A 22,332-nucleotide genomic window follows, 5' to 3' on the forward strand; every position below is an offset into this window, starting at 1 on the left:
GGCATCCGCTTATCATCAATCGGTGGTTAGATGGATTGTCGGGAGTCCTGATTTGGTCAATCTGGAAAGGTCGACGACGCGCTGGACGTCATCCGCTCGTTTTCCATTGGCATATCACGCCCTTGTTGAGGCGTGTAATATCCTTTTTTGCATGCATCCCTTGATACCCATCCATAGAACCGTCTGTGTGCTGACGGTCATGTGCGTTGGTTTGTGTGCAGGTCCATTGGGCCTGGATTTTCTTGTTTATACATATTCAATTATACCTTTTGATGAAGTTTTCTTTCGTTCGTAGATAAGATGATTGAAGTGCTGCAGGGTAGTATGTGGTTTCATGGGATATGATGATGGTATTGAGATTTCCAAGTAGCCAAATCAGGCCGGCCTTCAGTGACACGCTCTTTAATGCAGAAGCTCAGAGCGCTATAGACCTCGCGAATTAAAGACCTGTAGAGTTTTAGCGGGAAGCTTTCAAGGACAAAGTACTAGTGCATTTAAGACTCGTACTGTCTTGTATAATGTCACATTGCAATAAGTCTAACCAGATTGCATTTTCTTTTCTTCACCCGATACTTATGTTCACTACATACATTCGTAAGATCATCAACATCAATCGGAGCTTAGCTCCACAAACTAAATACAGATTCACCTATATTCACCAGCCAACAATGACTCTACGATTTCCAAAAGCACCTTACTCCGAATTTTGATCCCATCCATCGAAGGAGCGAATCAGATCTAGACAGAGCCAGTTAGCAAAGACACCCAACAGAAAGAAAATTTGGACCCAAACATGTTGCTCACATACCATAGTAAAGCATAATACCCTCCAAATGCGCATCCAAATGCATGCGCTCATCAACAGTATGGATGTTAGCCGATCCACCAGCCCGCGACGGACTCCAACGATAGATATTCTCCGATAGATCCCAATAGAACCGAGTATCAGTATTTCCAGTCATGATATCGCCCGAAACAACAACAGTCGGGTTAGATGCCTCCTCAGACTTGAGCAAAGGATTCGGGTGCGACTCGAAAACGCTGCGTGCCACGCCTGAGAAGCGCGCCCAAGTCTTCGAGGTTAGGGGGTCAGTAGGCGAGATCGGCGCAGGCACTAGAGGGTCACTCAGAGGCGAGAGGGAGAGGGTACGGTCTCCAGCGACGACATCGGGCATGGTGGCAATCTCAGCGTTGGGGAAATCGATTGTCAGCGAGACATTGTGCTTGGCCGCGATGGGAGTAATAAGGCGGACGGCGCGCTCGAGGACCAGATCGGGAGTTTGGTGTAGTGCGACACGGTAGTTGACTACGGCCGAGATCTTCTCTGGTAGAGCGTTAGTCTTCACGCCGCCGTGAATGAGATCGGCTGCCTGAGATGTCTGGAGCGTATAGCGGACTGCAGGGCCACGGGACTGTGCGACAGATTCGGCTAGAGCGGCGGCGTCGCCTGCGGCCAGTTTAGTCGAAAGCCAAGACTCGACGTGCGAAGGTGAGTAACGGGCTTGACAAGCTAGCATTCCGAATGAGGGGTGGGACTCGTCCAGCCAAGCTGTGAACAGATCCTGACGCTCGAACTCGTAAATAATCTCGGCCATGATACCGATACCAGTATGTGCGGGTGGAACGGAGCTGTGCCCGCCTGGAACGGCGAGTTCCATTACCAAGTCTAGGCTACCCTTTTCGCCGACGCCGGGTAGAGCGTAGAGGACTTCGCCGTCATCGGCGGTGGAACCGAGACTTTGGAGTCCCATACCACCTTCATCGAGGATGAACTCGAAGCTGTCTTTGCCGTATTTCTCTTCTAGGACTGGCGCGATTGAGCCCGCGCCTAGCCAGCCGTGGGACTCTTCGTCGTACCCGAACGCGAAGAGGATTGTGCGGGTTGGACGCCAGTCCTGTGCGAGCAGGTCTTCTAGTGTGGACATAAGTCCGATAAGGACGTTCTTGCAGTCGCTTGAGCCGCGGCCCCAGATCCATTCGCCGTCGAAGTAGCCTGAGAAGGGTGGGTGGGTCCAGTCGGATGGGTCGTCGATTGGGACTACATCTTGGTGGGCCATGAAGAGGATTGGTTTGCGGGTTGTATCTTTGCCTTGGAAGGTGAAGACTAACCCGAGGCGGTTGATGTGGTCGACCTCGGCATGGGCGTGGCTGGAGCATTGTTAGTTGTCAATTCAATTCTGTGACCTGCATACTTGGCATTTCAACTTTATTAGTTTATATTAAGACTTACACTAGGGGAAACATCTCCTGTAACAACTTCTGAAACTCCACTACCGGCTCAAAAGCCTCGCTGTACGGGTCTGTGTCATAGTCTCCGACCGTTGTGGGGACCTGCACGGCCCGCGAGAGCCTAATCGCCTGACGGGCACGGAAAGCATCATCTTCGAGGAAGATCATTGCAGAGTGCAGGCCGTCATTTGGGCTTGCAACCTTCTCCGCCTGGGGACAGGTCTCTCGGGTAGAGGGGTTAGCTGCATTGTGGGTCTCGAGGATCTGCTGGGCTGGGATGTTCAAGGCCAGAGTGGATGGCAGAGATGCCAAGCTGAGCAGTGTGATCGCCTTCATTGTGACTGATATACTCGAGGCTTGCGAGTTTGCAGATGAATCTGCAAGAGCGAATGTTATATATGCAATTGCGCCATGGTCGCTATCTTATCTTCCCCTCACACGGAGGATGCCGATTTTTGCCTGATTTGGCAGTTGTTTGAGGGTTTTGCCGACTCATCGGCAATGTTTATCGTGTAGATAGATCATGTTGATAGAATCAATTAAGGATGGAATTGATCTGGAATAGGTCAGTAAGTGTTGCAGATCAAGTGCTAAGAAGTAGTAAATACTCATTTGGGCGGTGTTTACCCTTCTCCCGTCAAGCGCCAAAACCAGGGTTCGGTTCCTGATTCTCGGGTGGAACCGAAGCTAAACACAGGTACGGAGTACAAAATCACAATCGATACTTGTGATCTGCTGAATGCTTCCTTTCTTAATGCTCTCTTCTTCAACGTCATGCGTCCTCCACCACAGCCGATCCCTATAAAGGGGTGAAAGGGGGCGCCTCAAAAATGCACACAAATACTTCCAAAAATCCCCACAAATGGGGCTCCAAATGGATCCGAACCGAAAATGTGGCAAACCACTCGCGAGCCTTCACTTTTCCTCGCTTGACTCGTTCGTTGAAAGACGTGACGCACCCACTCCGGGGACGACGATCCCACGATGATCACGCCCTGCGCCAATAAGGCGCCACACAGAGTTCAATAGACCCTCTTACCTAGTGTTTCAGAGCAAATCGTTCTTGATTCACGTCATCGTTTTCGTTTCATGATCCATAAAGAATGGGTCCACGGGTTCCTAGGGAACTTGGGTGTCAGACCCTTTAAAAGTGAGACATTGGCGACTGTAGAGCTTCTTTTTCCTCTTCAAATTTTATCTCTCTTTTTTCTCACTTCCTCACTCTCTATCGGTTTTGTTTCGCTGGTCGTTGCATGCTTCTCTCGTTTCATACGTGCATTCCGCATACTTCATAACTTTCGCTATACAAGCCACACACACAAACACCTTCTTTGGTAACCTTTGTCTATCTGGATTATTCCCCGTACTCCTGCACAATGTACCAAACGCTCCTCGCTTCTCTTGCCCTCGTCCCGCTTGTGGCGGCTGCCTCCAGCTCCCTCGGTTGTTACTCCTCCGTCCCCAACCTCAAAGATGTCAAGCAGTACACTTTTCAGTCGCACGGATATTGTCTCGATCAATGCCTTGAAGCTGGTTTCCGCATTGCGGCTTTGAAGGACGGTATCACCTGTGGTTGTAGCAATTCTATCCCGCTATCCTCCGCCAAGCTTGACGACGACAAATGTGATCAGTACTGCGCAGGTTACGCTAGGGATAAATGTAAGTTGCTGCCTAAAATCCCATCTTTAACAAGGAACATTCCAAATAGGTTCTAATCTCATCTCATATAGGTGGCGGTATCAATGTCTACACTGTTCTCACCACCGGCGACTATGATTATGACTCCGACTCCAACTCGACTGTCCCCACCAGCACGGGTCGCAACATCGTCGCTCCCACTGTGAACCCTTCTTCTATTCCGACCAATATTCTTACTGCCCCTTCCTCCGTGGGAAAGGCGGGTATCACTGCCCTACCCTCCGCTGCGAAGTCTAATGTCGCTTCTGTTGGTACTACGGCTGTTACTTCTACCGTGACGCCTTCTGCGACACCTAATGCTGCTGCTGATACATTGCGCGCTGGATTTATGGCTGGTGTGCTTGTCGCTGGCTTGGGCTTGTTGCTGTAAGTGTATCATCGGATTAGTTCTTTTTTTGTCATTGCTGTTACTGTACTGTACTGCATATTACAACGAAACCTGTACCTCCTGGTCCTACTGGTAGGATAGTGGGCTTAATTGGTGAAGCTGTTACATTCAACCGGACTCGCGGGCGGGTTCCGAGTTTGCTCAGTTTTGTCTGGATTGGGTTTGTGGATGTCTTCAGGCCTTTTGTGCTGGGACTAACTTCTCTGGGCTTTATACCTTACATTCATTTGATATCCTGTACATGGGGATCTTTAGATTAGACTTAGTCTTCCGAATGGACTTCGATATCCTTCGATCATCATTCCAAGCATATAAAGATGCGTGATTTCCAGGGTTGTAGGCAGGTTGTACCTATAGATAGAAGGCGATGGCCTTGGAAATATTAAGCTTGATAGACGGGTATCCTCTCAATGGTATTATCATGAAGTATATACACGCGAAAACTGGAAAGTATAGGTCGTGGAGTAGTAGAAACACAAAGCCAGCCTAAATTAATACCGCGGGTAAAATCCTTCTCCACCGTGGGTATCATGAACGCTAAGGAGCAACAAAAATCACAAGTAAACCACCACCGCCAAGGATATAATTGGAAAGCCCTGCGAGAGGAGCTCTGAGACCTATTAGTACGACACCTTGGAAGCTTTCGAGAGACCCGGAGGAAGAGGTTGTCCGGCCCTGTAACACCAAAAGTTATTAGCTTCAAGCACAAAAGCCCGGTGAAGGGAGTAACATACTTCGTCATACGCCTCTTCAAAACACGTGCCCGATCTTTGATATCCACCTGACTACGCTGCCTCAGCGCGAAGACAGGGCCACCGTCGCGTTCAGGACATATACTGTCTTCTCGGAGGATCGTGGCCCAGGAGGTACCATGGATGGCCATCAATTGGAGCAGTCGGTCATCTTCCGCTTGGGACCATTTGCCCCCTTTACCAGGAAGTTGTCGTCCAGTGACATTTCGGGCTGCCCAGGAAGACTCTACGGGAGCTTGGGCGGATGAGGGAGATGCCGCTCGCGGCACAGGAACTACTGAAGTCCTTGGCAGAGGCGGTGGCGGCATAGAGGAGGAGAGTGCAGTAGATTGCCGAAACGAAGACTGAGATACAGGAACAGCTTGACTTGATGCCATGAGTTGCTGCTGAAGTTGTTGATCTGCTTCGGAAGCACTGTCGCCGGTGTAACGTTCCTCGCGCGCGGGGACCCGTTTCTTTGGCGGTGGTTTTGCGGCTCTTTTCTCGTCGACATTGGCGGTACGTGCATCTTGCTCGAATTCATCGCCGGATTCTTCATCATCTGTTTCCTCGCGAGGACGCTTCTTGGAGTTCAGCTCCTTGGTTTGAGCTGGTTGTCGTTCTACACTCTGACTCTCGGCATCGTCATCGATGGGGGACACTCTTATGGCGCTCCTCTGCCGATCGAAGATGGTCCGTTGCGGTGTCTGCACACTCTGTCCCTCTCCGATTTTTTGGGATGTTTGATCGTTTTCGTGCTCATCGCCTGTCAAGGGTGGCGCTCGAAGGCGACTTGGGCCTGGGGTATCAAACTGGTGGCTGGGGTTGTAGCTCACTTGCCTGGTTCTGGCAGAACGAGGAGGAGTGGTTGATTCATCTGGATTGCCGCTGAGATCAAAAAAGTCGTTCGTAGAATCATGGGTATAATCGTCACCATGTTGGTCTTCTGTGGTGTCCTCATTCCTGGCGGAATTTAGAGCTGCAAGTCGCGGTTCCGGACGGAACGAACTTGACGTGACGCTACTCAGGCGTTGTTTGAGACGAGCTACATTGTCCATGTTTAGGTATTGACTTTTGACAGACTTTCTTCGATGGGAATGTGAAGCTGTTGGCTGTTTGCCTAGGCTAGGCTGCCCAACGGACGGTTGAGGTGAGCCGGAAAGCGTAGTTTCTGTAGCAAATGATCTTTGCTGTGCCGACTGCGAGGTTTGTCGAATCGGCTCATCCCTCACGGGGCTGGGCTGCCCAGTAGACCTTTGAGGTGAGCCTGAGAACGTACTTTCTGTGGCAAATGATCTTTGCTGTGCGGACTGCGAAGTTTGTCGAACGGACTGACCCTTCAGAGGACTCTGATCGTCTAGTAAAGAAACTTGCAATGACGATTCATCAGCGTTGGAAATGCTTGACTCCTGCTCCACATTTTCCTCATCCGGGGTCGATTCACCCTTGATCTTCCTTTCGAGAAGATCATGAACATCATCAAAATTTGCCTGAACTTTCAAGTCACGTCTGATTTCTTTATCCCGAGCGTGAAGGAAACGGGCGGTGCGCACAGAGAACCGTTGCCAGGAGAAAGCAGCTCTCAGACCCTTCGCATTGGGAGCACCATCATCATCAAAAAGGTCCAGTTCCAGTTCCCCGATACGATCGAGGACAGTATCGTGATACCGGTCGGGAAGACACTCGTTCTCATCCTTGAAGGCCGCCACCAGATCAAAGCCACGAAGCCAACGAGAATCCAATTCACCGCCCTCGTGTCTGGATTCGTCATAAAAGATCGATCGGAGCAGTTGGTTTGGCTCGAAACCTTTCTCAGTCTGACGTCGCTCAAACTCCATGATGAAATACTGGGTGCGAATCTCAAGCGCAAGCTCCCAGGCAGCCTTTTCAGCCGTACTCGACCCGATTGGGTTGGACTCACGGCCCTTAGTGAAATGATCCAGGAACGGAGCAGGGAACTGGCTGTTGAGACTTTCGACCACCTGTTTCGCTGATTCCGAATCGGCAGTGGATAGCAGGACCTCGAAGGCTAAACGGGCGCAGTTCGCGCTGTGTAAAGTCGGGGACGGACTCCATGGCTGATAGTCCCCTCCTGCGGCGATGGAGGGAATCAAACTTCGGATACGAGAGACATCAACGAAAGGCAGATCGCCATACTGCTTCATCCTCTCAACAAGCTTTTTGCAGTGCGATTTGAGCCGCTTGTTTTCTTTGCTTCCGAGGCCAGCCACCCGCATGCGCTTCGCTGCGTTCACGATCCCGATCGGAATTGATTGATTAGAGACTAACAAGTTCATCAAACTGGAGGCTGCTTGCTGAAGATCGGGGAGCTCGTCAAGCATGGTAATAGGGTCGTCAGAGGCCTCATCATCATCGTCTGAGTCGAGGTCATCTGCCTCTAGGAACGTGGTGCCAGAGATATTGCCGTTCTCTTCTGTAGGCTCAGGTGTCCCTGATATCTCCGGCGAGCCATTTTTGGAAATAGATGTCTGTCGTGAAGAGATTGGTGTGTCTTCAGTGACAGTATTTAATTCTGAATAGGTCAGTATGGCACACGAGCTCTTTGACCTGTTCGCTTGAAGAAAAGGGTTGACATGGAAGTGATTCAAGGTATTCTTGAAAACAAGATTTAAAACATATATAAGAAAATTTCTTGGTAAGTGCGCATAGCGTTTGACATGGTGCATGTATGTACTGTATAGTTCGAATGCATAAAGTGCATCGCACAGTGGTCACAATGAAAAGGCGGTGGGAAAAGATATATAAAAAAAGGGGAACTTACCATTAGCAACAGCCTTGCCTGTCCTAATGTTTCTCGTGCCCTTCAAAGTGACCTTCTGATAACTCGGACCTTCATTCTGGCTCTGGCTCCGGGTTACTCGACGAGGCGGCGTGGGTCCGACCGGACCAGCCCCTGCCATCTTGGGCGGTGAGGTGATATCACGCGTCGTTTGTTTTGGTTTTTTGGTCGGGCCAGATCGTGTAAATAGTCCGACCGAGCAAAGGACTCTCACAAAAATAAGATATAGAGGTCACTAGGATGCCATTTCAAGACCGTTGACGCGAAGTTGAGTCGGAAGGGAAGTGTGATGATAAGGAGAGTGCGACCGGGGTGGAGGATTTAGGGTAAAGTTTTCGGAAATACTTCCACCCTAAAGTTTTTCCGGAATAGGCTTAGTCGACCCTAACCACCCTAACCATCGAAAGTACCCTAACCATGTAAAGTCACATGACTATGCGTAAAGACATGAGAGACCACCGAGCTCGAAGTTTAGTGACTTACTAGACCAACAATTCCAAAGCTCAGCAACATGATTCTGAAAGTGAATCTGGTCGTTACGTAGACCAGGTACGATATTATTTCATTAAACAGTATATGACAAACCGTTCCAACTTTTACATCAAGATGCACCGCCCAAAGCTCGCAAACAAGAAAAACCGGGAGCATATCTTGCACCCATGCAACCCATTAGTATAGCGCCTCTATGAGATAAATAATGCCAAAGAGGAGGAAGGCCGCAGCACCACCCAAAGTCACTGTATAATTGTTAGTTGAAGCACACAATGAACATCAAACTGAGTAACTTACCAACACGTATGCTAACCTTACCAGCAATCGCACGTCCACCAATGACGGCGGCAGCAGTGCAAATACCGTGGCCGGCTGTTGCTCCAATTGTCACCCACCAGTAATCCTGGCCAGCTGCCATCGCGATGGTGGCGATCTGGCTACGGTCACCCCACTCTCCGAGGAAAGTCATGACGAATGTCTGCACCCACGCTGGGCTGAGGAGAAGAGAGAAAAGATTGCTCATTCCGACCAGTAAGTCGTTCCAGCGACGCTGAGGGCGAGGAGATGAGCCGCGAGAAGAAGACGAGGAGATGCTCTCCGGGGGTGAGGGCAGGCGGTTGCGGGAGCCACGCGACTTGGGGACACGACCAGCTTCCAGGGAGTGGGGAGTGACCGATGAGCGACGGCGGCCCATGCGCATCTGTTCCTGCTCCTTCTCTTCAAGTTCCATTTCGACTTCCCGCATCTCCTCGCCGACGCCCTCATCTGGGTCCATCTCCCGGCCTTCCTTGAACATCTTCGCACCGAAGATCAGGAATAGGATCGCTGCCATAAACTTGGTGAGGGTCTTGGGGATCAAGGTAGGAACGGCATGGCCAAGGACAGCAGAGAGAACGGTCATGGTGGCCAAGGCGCAGAATGCTGACGAGAAGACTACCAGACGGGGGTGGCGCATTGCCATCAGGGCTGCGACGAGGAAGGTTTTGTCACCGATCTCAGACACAAGAATCATGGTGAACGAGAACATCAGAGAGTGGAGCCCATCGCTCTCCTCGGGGGTGCCTGGTGCCTTTGCGGACGATGAACTGGGGTGTGAGCTTGAGCCGCCGGACCCATGTTGAATAGACAGGGGGTCGTCCTTGGCCTGGGAGGGGGATTTGGGGTGAGGGATGTCGTGCGGCTTCTCGGGCAGGTCGGCGGGTTTCTAGGGATCGCGTCAACATTGCTACTTGTCATTTTGTCCAGAAATTAGAAGTCCTACCTCCAGCATGCCAAGCGTTCCTGCGCCTTCTGCGGCCCGGCTACCGCTTGTAGCATCTTCGCTGTCCGAGGGCAGCTTCTGCTTCTCGCTCGGTGGCAACGGCAGCGCTTCCTTGGGGCTGTCGGGGATCTTGGCAGCATTGTAAAGATTGTCCTTGCCCTTCTCCGTCACTCCTCCCTCCGTACCACGTGTACCTTCTTGAGGACCTGCGCGGTGCGGGTCATCCATCACGCCACCATTGGAATGCGGGATCATTTTGCCGTCTTCGGTGCTGAGATGGTCGGAAGACGGGATCTTGGAATCGTATTTCGTTGAGACTAGGTCTACATCATCGCTCCCCTTGCTACTCTTGCGGTCTCTCTCGGCGCTGGTTTCTACCCACGGACCGGCGTGAGGTCGACCATCCTTGCCGTCCACTGGGACGTCCGGCGACCCATGGATAGCATTGGTGGATGCAACTGAGTCCGCATCAATGTATCGGGCATCGAGGGTGGATGCTCCACGCGAAGGGTGAGCAGATGGCTCACTGATCGATCTGGTGTTGGTTGCGGCCGTTGAGAGCGCGGGAAGGAGGAGAAGGAGTAATGACGGAGACTGGATCTTCATCTTGGCTGGCGGAGATTACCGCGGAAATGAGTGACTGATTTTTCGAGTTGCTTGAGCGCGAGTGATATGGTAAATGCAAAGCAGTCGAGTTGGCTGCAGGAAATAAGTTTGCAGATGCGGTGGTAGGACGCCAAGAGACACGGTGTCTCGTGGGGGCGCGAGCAAGACGAATTGAGTAATTGGAAAGGAACAACGACAGGGAGGCAAATGTATATAATAAAAAATTAAGACCAATTCTCCCGAAGAAAGAGCATAAGTCAAGCGAATGCAGATGGACACGACGGAAATGTTGTTCTGTTGCTTCTTTCTGCAAAGGGGGCCCACGTGACCCCCCACCCGCAAGCGGAGATTATATGAGCGCGCGCTGATTCGATGTCGCGTTCTATTTACATCTTCGACAAGTCTAGATCTTCACCTAATAACTCAAGATGCACCACACTGACTATCCCACTTTTGCAAGTGATTTTTGGAACGAGTAACACTAAATAATATTCATGTTTCACCACAACTGATGAAATGAATAAACTTTTCCAGGACGGATGCAGCAAATGGATATTGGGCAGTATATTTGGAACCAGGGAGCCCAACCTGGCGAGTATGTACCTATACTCACTCTCCCTCCAGCTTCGGTGCTTAGTATATCAATGTAGAGCCCCGCCTGCCGCGGTGGAAGCCTGAAGGGCTTGTTTGAAAGTGATGTTAGAACTGAGGTCAAGATCATCCATCACCGAAGAAAAGACGGAAGAACAATCTATTCTCGCATTATATAGATAATTTTCGATAAAAAAAAAACCGAGTAAAGATAGGAAGTCTAAAAAGCACTGCCACTCTTCAGAGCACCGGGGAAATCATTTTGAAGCGCCTCCCAGAAAGGCTTGCCACCAATCTGAAGGTCCTCAAATGCCGGGCAAGTAAGGTTAAGCAAGGGAACAGCAAGTAGATTAGTCACCCACTCCAGCGGCTCGGCAATGGTCTTATATAAACCATCAAGCGCATTGGGACTACCAAATTTGAGCACTTCAAATACGAAGCACAGCAAGTTGTTACCCTCCAAGAGTGTTGTCAGATTGAGAACACCACCCGTTAGGTCAGCTGGGTCAATACCAGTGAAGCTGTTAACGGTGCCAGTGTTTCCTCCAATGCTGCACACTGTCAGTTTCGCAGGCCGAGGAAGACGGCAACATAGGGCGGGTTCTTACCTTCCGAGTTGGGGGTATTTCAAGATCCAGTCAATAGTATCCAGATTGAGTTGGATAAGGCCATAGTCAACAGGAGTCTTGTACCAGTTTTCAGGGATCCTCTCCCATCCTTCACGGTATGTCAGATTGCCTTCTTCACCGTAGATGCCGTAGAAGTTGCGGATATGGCTTTTGGCTGGGAGAAAGTCAGCACACCAATCTTACAAAAGCCTTTTTCCGTCCAGTTCATTGTATCACTTACTCAAAACACCCTCGGGATTCTCGCGAGAATGGTTTCGGAACATCCGCGCAGAGAATATATAACCCGCATTACGAGCAATAAGGCCGGTGACAGGCCCATAGTAGAAGTTGGGGTTGGTTTGGACGCTCTCGTCAAACCGGATCGCTGCACGCTTGGCCATGAGATCCATATCGAAGGTGCCGTTGCTTGCCATGTCGTACCAAGACATGAACTTGTCCATGTTCAGCTTGTGGTTGTTTCCGGTGACGTAAAGGTCGTCACGAGTATTGGAGGAATCCGCTTCGATGAAGTTGTGGGAGCCATCGAGACCGAGAGGTGTGCCTATAATAATTAAGTTATTGCCGAGGGCGAACAAGTTGATACGGGGTATTCTGACCCAAGATACCTCCAAGGTTATCAAGTAAATTGTTGACACCGGGATCGACACCTCCAATGGAGAAGCTGGGGTCCAGGGAGATTGCGTCACCAGTCCAGACAGTGCCCATGATTGCAAGGACAGTTGCTAAGTCAACACCCATGCCATAGACTGATCATGTATTAGTTAATGATTTAAGAAACTAGAGATTAACAGAGGCGTACCTTCATTGATCGCAGTGATGACATTTCCAAACTTGGGCATGATTAATTTTGCATCTTCTAAGTGACCATGAATGACTTACCGATACTACACCCTTCCGTGGGATGTACCCGTGATTTGCCAGAGCATTAAGTCCAGGACAGGGACCGCGCTGGTCACCGTTTTCAAAATCGGGAGGGTGGAATGCATGCTCTCCAGTGACTGTACTCGATTGTTAGCACGGAGCCTTACAAAGAGCATTGCTTCACATACTGTCCACAGGCGAGTCCATAGTCGAGAAAAGGAATCGCTTGTCATGCTGCACCTTGGGCTGAGGCTCATCACCGGAAAAAGGACAGCGCTTGTGCAGGCTTCTATGGACTTGGTCGCCGTGGCTTCCTAAATCCGGGAAACCGAATACAAGAGTAGAGAGTGACAATGAGCAGAGTAACTGCCTTGCACCAAAGAAATGCATATTGGAAGATTGAATCTAAATCCCAATCAAAGGTTCAATTGCAAAGTTTGAAAATTGAATGAATGACGATGTACTGACTCGGGATGAAGAAACAGAAGAAACAACCCAGAAAAACCGACCCAGAAAAAAAGTCACGAATAAGAATCACCCGAAAAAGACATGCTGATGTATTGCTGCCCCCTGAGAGGATCTTCGGTGCATGAACCTCGAGCCCATGCGTAAATTCCGCCAAATAGAGCGTGTATAAATGGTCAGCAAGAACCTAGAACGGCATAAATCAGATGCCCCACATAAGAATGGCCTCAATCCGTCCGGTATTGTCTTTCGTCCAAAACTCGTCGTCCAAAAGTGGACCAATATTTGAAGATCCTGTTACAGGCTGTCGAAGCTATCTGGAAAAATCTTGAAGCGAGAGTGGACAGTCTTTTTAGTGCTAGGAAACGTTGTATTGAGTGTAGTAGCTCTTCCAAACCGATCCCTTCCAAATGGAGGAAATATCTGCCGTGCCCCCCGTAGTCTCGGATCGAACCTAGACAATGACAGCGCTGATCTAAGTGACTGGCAATTTAAAGGGGGAACGTTAAAAAACATAAAACACCGGACAAGCGCCTCTTTTCTTAGAGCGGAAGGAGAGTAGTCAAATGAGTGGAGAAAACGTTGATGGATTAAAGTTTGAGCCAAACTCCAGCACAACCACCGGGTCTTTCCCGCGTGGCGGAGCTCTACTTCTCGCTTGTCGCGAAATGCCGACTTTATTGTGGGACGAAGGGTCAAAGTCCTGAGTGCAGATCAGCGGCTTGTCAGTCCCTTACGGCTGGAAAGTGGAGCCGCGTCTAGCGTAGTCCGTCTGCTCGCTTGTTTATTGGCATCCTCAAGCCGCAGTAGGGAGGGCCTAGAAGCTGAGCAGAAGGTGGATTAGGGTCTCGTATCAATGTAGATCTCAATAACACGCATATGGATGCTTGAGAGATACCAATTGGGTCTTGTACATATCTTGTGGCGCCTCAGGAGCCGTCGAGTGGATGTGTGTCTATCTGTATGTTTAACTGGGTTCTTCGGGAAAATGAGCTGAGAAAATGAGCTGGTCCATCAATGCCGCTATTTGTAGTGATCGACAGAAATGAATTGTTGCCACCCCCAGTGTATGGTGAGGAGAAATAATGCCTGACAGGGGGTTGAAGAGGGGAATTTTAGGTCCAAAATCTACATCCTATTAAGTCAATCGAGTTACATCGATCGAAATGTTTCGGCTACCACGTTCTTTAATTTGAAACCCCTCCTGGCTTGCAACATTCACGGTCTCGATCTCTCGGACACTCTCCACGCTCCTTCTCACGAATGCAAACCGCAATCACATCAAAAATATGCGTGTTCTGGGTGTAGTAGCCCTGGTGGCTACTTTTCTCACAACTACTGTCGTTGCAGAATCAGCACAGGCACAACTAGCGGCCATACTACCTACTTGTGCGGTAAGAGACGTCTCGCCGCGTTTTTGATATGAAATGAGATCTGATACTGTTAAAGCTGGAATGCATGGCCATGTCCATGACGCATACATCGTGTGCCGCCACAGATCAGACGTGTCTGTGCATGGATACGAACTATAGCGCCATCCTCGAAGAATGTGTCATGACTAGTTGCACAATCCGTCAATCTCTGAGTAAGTAAGCCCTGAAGTTGCAACCAGGAATCAATGCTAACAATCATAGCAACGAAAAATGTCACAGAAACTGCATGCGGGGCTCCTATCCGTGATCGAACGGATATTGTATTCTATACTGGAGTCATAGGCGGTGTAATTGCTTTCATCATCTTTTTCCTTCGCATGGTTGCTCGACTAAGGTGCTGCGGCGGGATGTTTGGCTGGGATGATTTTACTATGATGCTGACAATGGTATGTGGACTTCTTTCTGCTAGATCTTGAAGTCATTCTAACACGTTACAGTGCTTGGTTATTCCACTCTCAGCACTCTCTGGCGTCTGTACGTAAGCTTCAGTGCCTTCGCAAAGCGTTTATTTGACTAATTATCGTACATAGTGGCCGACACCGGCTTAGGACGAGATATGTGGACGCTCCCTTTCGAAAACATCACCAAGATCCTCTACGTTAGTATGCTCAACATGGATTCATTCTTCACGTCTGACCCGTATCATACACAGATTTACTTCTGGGATGAATTGATCTATCTCAGCATCCTACCGATGACCAAAATATCGATCTGCTGCTTCTACCTCCGAATTTTCCCCGACCGCCAATTCCGAATTGTGACATATTGTGTGATAGGACTGAACGTGGCATATTTGATCGCCTTTGTATTGATCTCAGTGTTCCAATGCTGGCCACTACCCTACGCATGGCTCCACTGGGATGGCGAGGGTAATTACAAGTGCAACCATATCAACGCACAAGGATGGTCTGCAGCTGCTATTAACATGATACTCGATATACTGGTCATGGCGCTTCCACTACGACAACTCTATCACCTCAATCTTTCAACCAGGAAGAAGGTGTACGTTATGTGCATGTTTGGCTTGGGTCTCTTGTAAGTGTTTCTCAATACTTGATTCACCTGGAAAAATGATTGACCTAGACCCTAGCGTCACCCTCGTTAGCATTTTACGACTGAAGTCGCTGATTAACTTTGCTTCGACCACTAACCTGACATGTAAGTATTCATCGAAACCTCCTCTCAATTGCCATAGCTGATTGTCAAAGGGGATTATGTGGCCATCGGATACTGGAGTACCATTGAATGCGACGTTGGTATTATCTGCGCATGCTTACCCGCAATCCGATCCTTACTTCGCCGCGTGGCTCCAACGCTCTTTGGCGACACCGAAAATGTCAAATCATATGGCTTGAGCTCTTACCAGTCTCGTGGGGCTGGATCGCGGTTTGAAGGACCAATCTATGTTCATCATGATATCCATGTTCATAGCAAGAGCGATACTCGCCAATTCTACCCTCTGGATGATTTGGCAAACTCCAGCGAGGCACGGCTCAACTGCAAAGCATAGGGCCTAAAAAGTCAGATTGCTACTTTGAAGAGTGGCAGTTCATTTGTATCATTCCTTACATTCATTTGTTTCATATATTCTTTTTTCAAGTTCTTATTATTTAGTTAAACCATGTCGATATTTTACCTTTCCCATTGCCGGCAAAAATGACAGTATATTGAAAACTCAGTTCTCTCTCGATGGACTACTTATGGTATATCTTTACAACAGAAGCTTAATTTTGAATAATAAATACGAGATAAAAGTTCGAGATATGCCCATTAAAACTTGACCAAACTTTGGAATACGGAAGTGGAAAGCAGAGAGCATGACCCACCACCAGAGCCCCGCACCATTTCCGTGAGCGCCCCCACTTGAAGTGCCGAGTTAACCCCGTTGAACCCCTGCATGACCTCGACCTAAATTGAGAAAATTCATTTATGAGACCCTTGAAAGGACGTGCAAAGTTTCCCCTAATCTAACGACTGTTTACTCTTTGGACCGGATTGCAAAGTCTGGATGACAGCGGGCTCGGGCGTTTTCGCTTAACGGTACGAAAAGCCACTGTCCCCACAAAACCCCAACAGGCCAAAGGGTATGTGATTTCACAAAAAGGAATAGCTTCAGATTATTCACACGGCATAATAGAGCCTTAAAAGGACTAGCCCCGCCGTTAAATTGGTGGCGTTGGGTCCCGTGTGATCAGCACGTCAAACGGTCCAAAGCAGAGACTAGCCATTTCAACAAGGGTCCTCGGACCCAGCGAGGCTTGATATGCCCCACAGAAAGGGGAGGTAGTCGTTCATCCGGTAGTGAGGCAGTAAAAAGTCGGTTATCTATATGTTATCGACCGGTATGTGGGCTTGGGTCGACACGGGACAGACCCAGTGCTTTGGTAGGAACTCGGAGCTACTGGTGAGCAAGCTTGTCTAGATGTCGTATTGTGGGACTGTTTTGCAAAACGGTCAATATAGGGGTGCGTAGGTGGGAGAGCTCCGAAGACGAAAGTACTGTCGATCAATACTTGTGGAACGTGGGAACGAATATAGTAACATCGTCGGGAATTACGGTATAGAAGACCCCTGTGTGTGCATTATAATAGATGGACAAGACATCGCAAGTCGTTGTCATTCCTTGATCCCAGTCACTCTTTCTTTCTTTTTCTTGCTCTTAGTGCACTTTGTGTGTTGATTTTGCTTTTCTTTTTTAGTAATTATTCAGTCTTTTGTTTCCTTCCACCATGCGTATCCCAGCAGTGCTTGGGGTACTCTCCGCTCTTTCTCTTGCATTCGCCTCGTAAGTGCAGAAGATCCCTCCGACCTCCGGGACAGGATTTTGATAATACAGGCACTGACACAAGCCGCAGTGACTACAAACCAGGTCATCGATCCCATGATGCACACAAGCGGGCTTTGAACGGAACCAATACCACAACAACAACCAACACTACGGAATACGATTATGTAGTGGTTGGCTCCGGCCCTGGAGGTGGACCCCTCGCGGCTCGACTGGCCCTTGCTGGCTACAAGGTCCTTCTCCTCGATGCTGGTGATGACCAGGGAAATGCCACTAGGCAAATGGTACCTGCTCTCCAGCTTCAGTCTACAGAATATGAGCCGATGAGATGGGATTACTTTGTCAATCACTACTCCAACTTGACCCGCCAGGAAGAGGATTCTAAGATGACATACCGCACTCCATCTGGGGATCTTCATGTCGGTAGTGGTGCGCCGAATGGATCTGATCCTTTAGGAATCCTGTACCCTCGTGCTGGTACTCTGGGCGGTTGCTCTGCTCATAATGCCATGATGTAAGTTTGCATTCAAGATTATCATTTCAATAAGTTGCTGTTTGCTAATCAATTCCTTCAGTACCATTTTACCTTTCGACAATGACTGGGAGAACATGGCAGCTCTGACCGGCAACGAATCTTGGTCCGCTTCCAACATGCGTGGGTACTTTGAGAAATTGGAGCGCAACAGATACCTGCCTAGCAGTCTTGTTGGCCACGGATTTGATGGCTGGCTCACCACAAGTCTTACGGACCTGCGTCTGGTAATCGAGGACCAAAAGCTCCTGTCATTAATCTTAGCTGGTGCAACCGCTGCAGGTACAAGTCTTTTGGGCAAAATCATCGATACAGTTACAGGCCTCGCAGGAGTTCTTCTGCGTGATATGAACAACGATAGTCCCTTGCATGATTACCAAACTGGTCCATTCCAGGTTCCCCTGGCCGTGGATGTGCCCGAATACAAGCGCACCGGACCTCGGGATTTCCTTTTGCAAACCGCCAATGCCGTCAACAATGATGGTTCTCGGAAATATCACTTGGATATCCAGCTAAACACACTTGTCACAAATGTGAAGTTCGATACCACCGGTACCAAGCCTCGGGCTATTGGAGTAGACTACCTACAGGGACAAAGTCTCTACCGTGCGGATCCTCGTGCCTCGATGAAGTCCGGTGGCAAGCCTGGCAGCGTGAATGCAGCCCGTGAAGTGATTCTGTCTGCAGGCACATTCAACACTCCCCAGCTACTGAAGCTGAGTGGAATCGGTCCCAAGGAAGAACTTACCAAGTTCGGAATCAAGACGCTGGTCGATCTACCCGGTGTGGGTGCCAATCTCCAGGATCGGTACGAAGTGGGAACAATCGGCAAATCACCAACTGACTTTGTGCTCACCGAGAAATGTACATTTATGTACACTATGCCTGATCCATGCTTGGAGCAATGGGAAAATGATCCCTTGTGGAAGGGCACTTACAGCACCAACGGTATTGCCATTGCAATCCTTAGAAAGTCATCTGTCGCCGATGACGAGCCCGATCTTTTCATTTCAGGTGCACCCGTGAACTTCCCCGGCTATTACCCCGGCTACGCCTACGAAGGTCTGAAGGATGCTCAGCACTGGACTTGGATCACGTTGAAGGCCCGCAGCCGCAACAACGCAGGAACCGTCCAGTTGCGATCCATTGATCCCCAGGATACTCCCCTCATCAACTTTAACTCGTTCGATACTGGCGTGACTACAAATGGAGCTGATGATAAAGACCTTCAGGCTGTCTACGAGGCCGTGGAATTCTCTCGCACGATCTTCGAAGACCTCATTCCCCTTGATGGAAGCTTCGACGAAGTCTGGCCTGGCCCCAATGTCACCAGCGAGTCTGACGTGAAGAACTTCATCAAGCAGGAGGCATGGGGTCACCATGCTTGTTGCACCGCTGCTATTGGAGAGGATGGTGATCCTGATGCTGTTTTGGATGCGGATTTCCGTGTTCGTGGTATTGATAGTCTGCGTGTTGTGGATGCGTCGATTTTCCCTAAAATTCCGGGTTACTACATTGCTCTGCCTATTTACATGGTCAGTGAGAAGGCTGCTGAAGTCATTATTGCCGATGCTGTATAGTCATGACTTCGTTTCCATTTCTTCTATATTTCAGAGCCTTCTGTGAAGAGCTTTTGTGTCTGTCTTACTCTTGTCATTCTACATTTCTCCTATTTCAAAATAAAGATAGACAATAACAGAAACTATACCGTTAGTGGCTTAAGTATGTTCAAATTTGAACTGATTTTTTGTTAGATCGAAGCATGCATTTAGAAAGGCGGATATACCTATTCCTTTGGTCGGCAGCCCCCCAGGTAATGCATGAATGACGTCGAGGCAAGGATATTTGCACAGTTTGACTATGAGGATAGTAAAGTTGGAGGCACAGGTATAAGGAAAAGCAGAGTGAGGACTGAAGATAAAGGTGTGTTTTCAATGTCAACAAACTTACACTTACACCCTGATCATTCACTTCACTTGTTGGTATTTCCCACCAACTGTCACGTCCCTACTTCAACACTTCATTTTGTCTTCGAATTATCTCACGACTCTTGGGATCCATCAATCATTCTTCACACTTCAGAGGGAGAGGATAAATCCCTCTTCCCTCTGAACTTACCTCCTTCCCACTCATCAACTGCCTCGTTTTCCTCGAATCCTACCAAGCACCCTGAGGAGCCCAAACAAGGGCTCAAAGGACCAATAATGACTCCCGAAGAGGTCGGAAGGCAGCGCAAGGCTCCGTCGGCTACATCCCCTTACCAAAGGGTTATCCCAACAGTCATCCTTGCCCTCAAAGCACTCATCGACAACAACATCGCGGTCGTGGAGTATGGAGCCCAGATTCAATACAGACATGGAGACAAAAGATATCTCATGGTACGTGAGACGAAACCCTCGGATCGAATGTTGTTATTAACGAGATCACGTAGAATCCAGAATGGGTAATCCCCGATGACCAGCTCCCCTTCGCATCGCAGATCCTCCTCGAGGCCGACTACCCCCGCATCTACCCCAATCCACGACCCTGGGTAGGATATCGGGACAATCAATGCTGGGCTCACTACATCGGTGCCCCGTCGGCAAACCTCAATTATGGTATCGTCTACCTTGTACCAATGTCATTGGTTGGCTTCTCCCTCGAGGAGACCATGAGAGTCAAACCGACATTCGACAATGTCCTTCAAATCCTCACTCCCAAACCGGCCCCTTACATGCGTTCTTTGATCCAGATGCTTCGAGGATTTCCAGTCAACGATGTTCGTCGATACCGTGTGCAGATGGATCTCATAAGCTTTGTGTGCAAAGGTCTCTTGCAAGCATCCATGGAGGGTCTGCCTTACTACATTCCTCGGGACGAGCAGTTCAAGAAGAGGGCTCTTGATGCGGTAAAGATTGCGAGGACTTGGGACTGGGGACCTGTGGATCCAATTCTTGCTCACCTCGTACACCGTATTATCTGTGAGCCTCAGTACATCTGGGATCTTACGGCTGATTCGGCGGTCCCGCCACTCCCGACTCTTGCGTGATTGATATGGTCTGCGATTTTCGGGAAGAATCCGTAAGAGTTTTTTTATCAATGTTACCTAGCAGAATTTAGTATGAAAAATGACATGATTGATCTATTATGATTGTCTGAACAGTAGCGGTTGTTTATCAATCGCATTAAAAAGGACCGTAGGACGCGCTTGGTCACATTGAGACTGGATGACAGACTGGCACGTTCTTGCTGTCTTGAGAATTCCTAACAACTTTGATTCGGGCGCCTAGTAGCAGCTATGACCAGCGCAAACGCATTAAAGTCACCAAAAAGAAGTGCAAAACTCACCGACGGACACAAATGACATGGAGGATCTGCTCGAATGGTCTCTAAATTTTCACAGCCAATGACCTCATTTTGGGCGTGCCTACAATGATTACGAGGCTTATCAGTCCGCTTTTATTCATCTATGGACTGCAATTATCAAGCCAGTATCGCTTGAAGCAAGAGACATGGGGCCGAGTATAGCGGTAATTCTCGATGCCGCACGAGTCAAATGGATGTACTGTCTCTAGCTGCAAATGACGGTTTCCTACACTAGACTTGATAGGGTTATATGGCACGCACTAAATAGGAATGGCGCGAGGATGGATGCTCCAAAGGAGCTTAGTGGCATCCAACTTTGGATCCGCATTTCTGGAAAGCTTCCCAAAGTATGACCGGCGTAATCTATAGAACAAAACTGTCACGTTTATTCTCTTCCTTTCTAAACCTCTCCCAATTCTCAATATTCTTCTCACACATACTTTTGTCCTACTTCCACTAAATCCTTACTCAGATAGATTTGAACTTACAAAAGCTCTGATATAGGTAACTTTTCACTGCAATGCAGCTTCCAATCATGTCTCGTATGTTCTTCATCTTTGAAGCTCAAACCTTTATTGTCACTAAGATCCGCAATATAGACATCCATATGCCTCGTCACGAGGACTTTCTTCCCTACTCAATTATAGATGAGCAGGAGACACGCAGCAACTGCTCCGTGGGGTCGCTTCAGCGCCCTTCAGACTCGAATATAGTTGGTGAGGAAGGAAAGGGAACACTGAGCCGCCTCCAGTGTTGGTTTATCGCTATTTTTACCCTGATCGTGGCATTTGTTGTTGGGGCTTTAATCTACGGGATATGTACCTACAGAAATTCGGCCACCCTCATTCATAGCGCAAATGTCGCTAATGTCACGAACGTCCGCCGTGATGAGATACCAGTCGCCACCATCTTGCCGCTACCACCTGTAGATGTATCTTCCGGCGAGATCTTGCCTGATGCTGATGTTACATCCGATATTGAACTTGCTTCTAATGTTGATACATCTGATGCTGACCTTGATAACCCTACGACAAATTTGAAGCCCCCAGGCAAAGGCAGTTGCGAGTATGATGCTCATTGCAACTGGGGCCAAGTCTGTCACAGGAGACGGTGCGCTGTTGGATGTCGCAGTCACAAAGACTGCCTTCCTCGTTACAACTGTCAGCGTATTGGTAAGGGCGGAAGGCGGAAGTTCTGTCTTATCCAGGATGGAGTTACTTGTCAGGAATATTTGGGTCCTTGCCTGACGGATGACGATTGTTGCTCTGGTAGTTGTCAGCAATGGAGAGGAGGAAAGATCTGTGGGCTGTTGCTGGGTTGAGGTAAGGAGACTACGTATGGGTATCTGCGTTTAATTTTCTTTGCGTTGTGTTTTGGTCTACAATTCTTTTTCTTTGATTCTGGATTTGTGACTTTGTGACGTTTGTTATTTTCGTGGTGTATTTTGAGGTCCGGAAGCAAGTGTTATCTTGTTGTATGTATTGAT

General features: G+C 48.9%; 9 protein-coding genes across 9 annotated transcripts; 5 read left to right on the plus strand and 4 right to left on the minus strand.

Annotated features, from left to right (window-relative positions):
• Positions 1 to 694: 694 nt before the first annotated feature.
• cps1 (Gly-Xaa carboxypeptidase) lies at positions 695 to 2,565 on the minus strand (the record flags this gene model as incomplete). The annotated part of the gene is made up of 3 exons (XM_057066765.1): positions 695 to 738; positions 809 to 2,148; positions 2,231 to 2,565. 3 exons carry the CDS (start codon positions 2,563 to 2,565, stop codon positions 695 to 697), a joined length of 1,719 nt encoding a protein of 572 aa, XP_056920446.1.
• A 1,040-nt stretch (positions 2,566 to 3,605) lies between these two features.
• On the plus strand, positions 3,606 to 4,297 carry N7503_007219 (WSC domain-containing protein; the record flags this gene model as incomplete). Its single annotated transcript, XM_057066766.1, has 2 exons — positions 3,606 to 3,888; positions 3,960 to 4,297. 2 exons carry the CDS (start codon positions 3,606 to 3,608, stop codon positions 4,295 to 4,297), a joined length of 621 nt encoding a protein of 206 aa, XP_056920447.1.
• A 638-nt stretch (positions 4,298 to 4,935) lies between these two features.
• Positions 4,936 to 7,967, minus strand: N7503_007220 (uncharacterized protein; the record flags this gene model as incomplete). The annotated part of the gene is made up of 3 exons (XM_057066767.1): positions 4,936 to 4,990; positions 5,050 to 7,579; positions 7,829 to 7,967. 3 exons carry the CDS (start codon positions 7,965 to 7,967, stop codon positions 4,936 to 4,938), a joined length of 2,724 nt encoding a protein of 907 aa, XP_056920448.1.
• Positions 7,968 to 8,515: 548 nt separating this feature from the next.
• N7503_007221 (TMEM165/GDT1 family protein) lies at positions 8,516 to 10,205 on the minus strand (the record flags this gene model as incomplete). The annotated part of the gene is made up of 3 exons (XM_057066768.1): positions 8,516 to 8,583; positions 8,636 to 9,542; positions 9,600 to 10,205. The coding sequence occupies 3 exons, from the start codon at positions 10,203 to 10,205 to the stop codon at positions 8,516 to 8,518; spliced, it is 1,581 nt and encodes a 526-aa protein (XP_056920449.1).
• An 811-nt stretch (positions 10,206 to 11,016) lies between these two features.
• N7503_007222 (peroxidase family protein) lies at positions 11,017 to 12,676 on the minus strand (the record flags this gene model as incomplete). The annotated part of the gene is made up of 7 exons (XM_057066769.1): positions 11,017 to 11,347; positions 11,405 to 11,579; positions 11,646 to 11,966; positions 12,022 to 12,171; positions 12,225 to 12,255; positions 12,305 to 12,423; positions 12,475 to 12,676. 7 exons carry the CDS (start codon positions 12,674 to 12,676, stop codon positions 11,017 to 11,019), a joined length of 1,329 nt encoding a protein of 442 aa, XP_056920450.1.
• A 1,364-nt stretch (positions 12,677 to 14,040) lies between these two features.
• N7503_007223 (CFEM domain-containing protein) lies at positions 14,041 to 15,694 on the plus strand (the record flags this gene model as incomplete). The annotated part of the gene is made up of 7 exons (XM_057066770.1): positions 14,041 to 14,145; positions 14,201 to 14,336; positions 14,386 to 14,570; positions 14,622 to 14,658; positions 14,715 to 15,219; positions 15,275 to 15,342; positions 15,393 to 15,694. 7 exons carry the CDS (start codon positions 14,041 to 14,043, stop codon positions 15,692 to 15,694), a joined length of 1,338 nt encoding a protein of 445 aa, XP_056920451.1.
• A 1,219-nt stretch (positions 15,695 to 16,913) lies between these two features.
• On the plus strand, positions 16,914 to 19,081 carry N7503_007224 (GMC family oxidoreductase; the record flags this gene model as incomplete). Its single annotated transcript, XM_057066771.1, has 3 exons — positions 16,914 to 16,969; positions 17,040 to 17,483; positions 17,545 to 19,081. The coding sequence occupies 3 exons, from the start codon at positions 16,914 to 16,916 to the stop codon at positions 19,079 to 19,081; spliced, it is 2,037 nt and encodes a 678-aa protein (XP_056920452.1).
• A 624-nt stretch (positions 19,082 to 19,705) lies between these two features.
• On the plus strand, positions 19,706 to 20,529 carry N7503_007225 (uncharacterized protein; the record flags this gene model as incomplete). The annotated part of the gene is made up of 2 exons (XM_057066772.1): positions 19,706 to 19,879; positions 19,933 to 20,529. The coding sequence occupies 2 exons, from the start codon at positions 19,706 to 19,708 to the stop codon at positions 20,527 to 20,529; spliced, it is 771 nt and encodes a 256-aa protein (XP_056920453.1).
• Positions 20,530 to 21,381: 852 nt separating this feature from the next.
• On the plus strand, positions 21,382 to 22,167 carry N7503_007226 (uncharacterized protein; the record flags this gene model as incomplete). The annotated part of the gene is made up of 1 exon (XM_057066773.1): positions 21,382 to 22,167. The coding sequence occupies one exon, from the start codon at positions 21,382 to 21,384 to the stop codon at positions 22,165 to 22,167; it is 786 nt and encodes a 261-aa protein (XP_056920454.1).
• Between the last annotated feature and the right edge of the window lie 165 nt (positions 22,168 to 22,332).

The sequence above is a fragment of the Penicillium pulvis genome (assembly GCF_028828015.1).
Source record: "Penicillium pulvis strain IBT 33274 chromosome Unknown contig_5_segment0_segment0, whole genome shotgun sequence".
NCBI classification, from domain to species: domain Eukaryota; kingdom Fungi; phylum Ascomycota; class Eurotiomycetes; order Eurotiales; family Aspergillaceae; genus Penicillium; species Penicillium pulvis.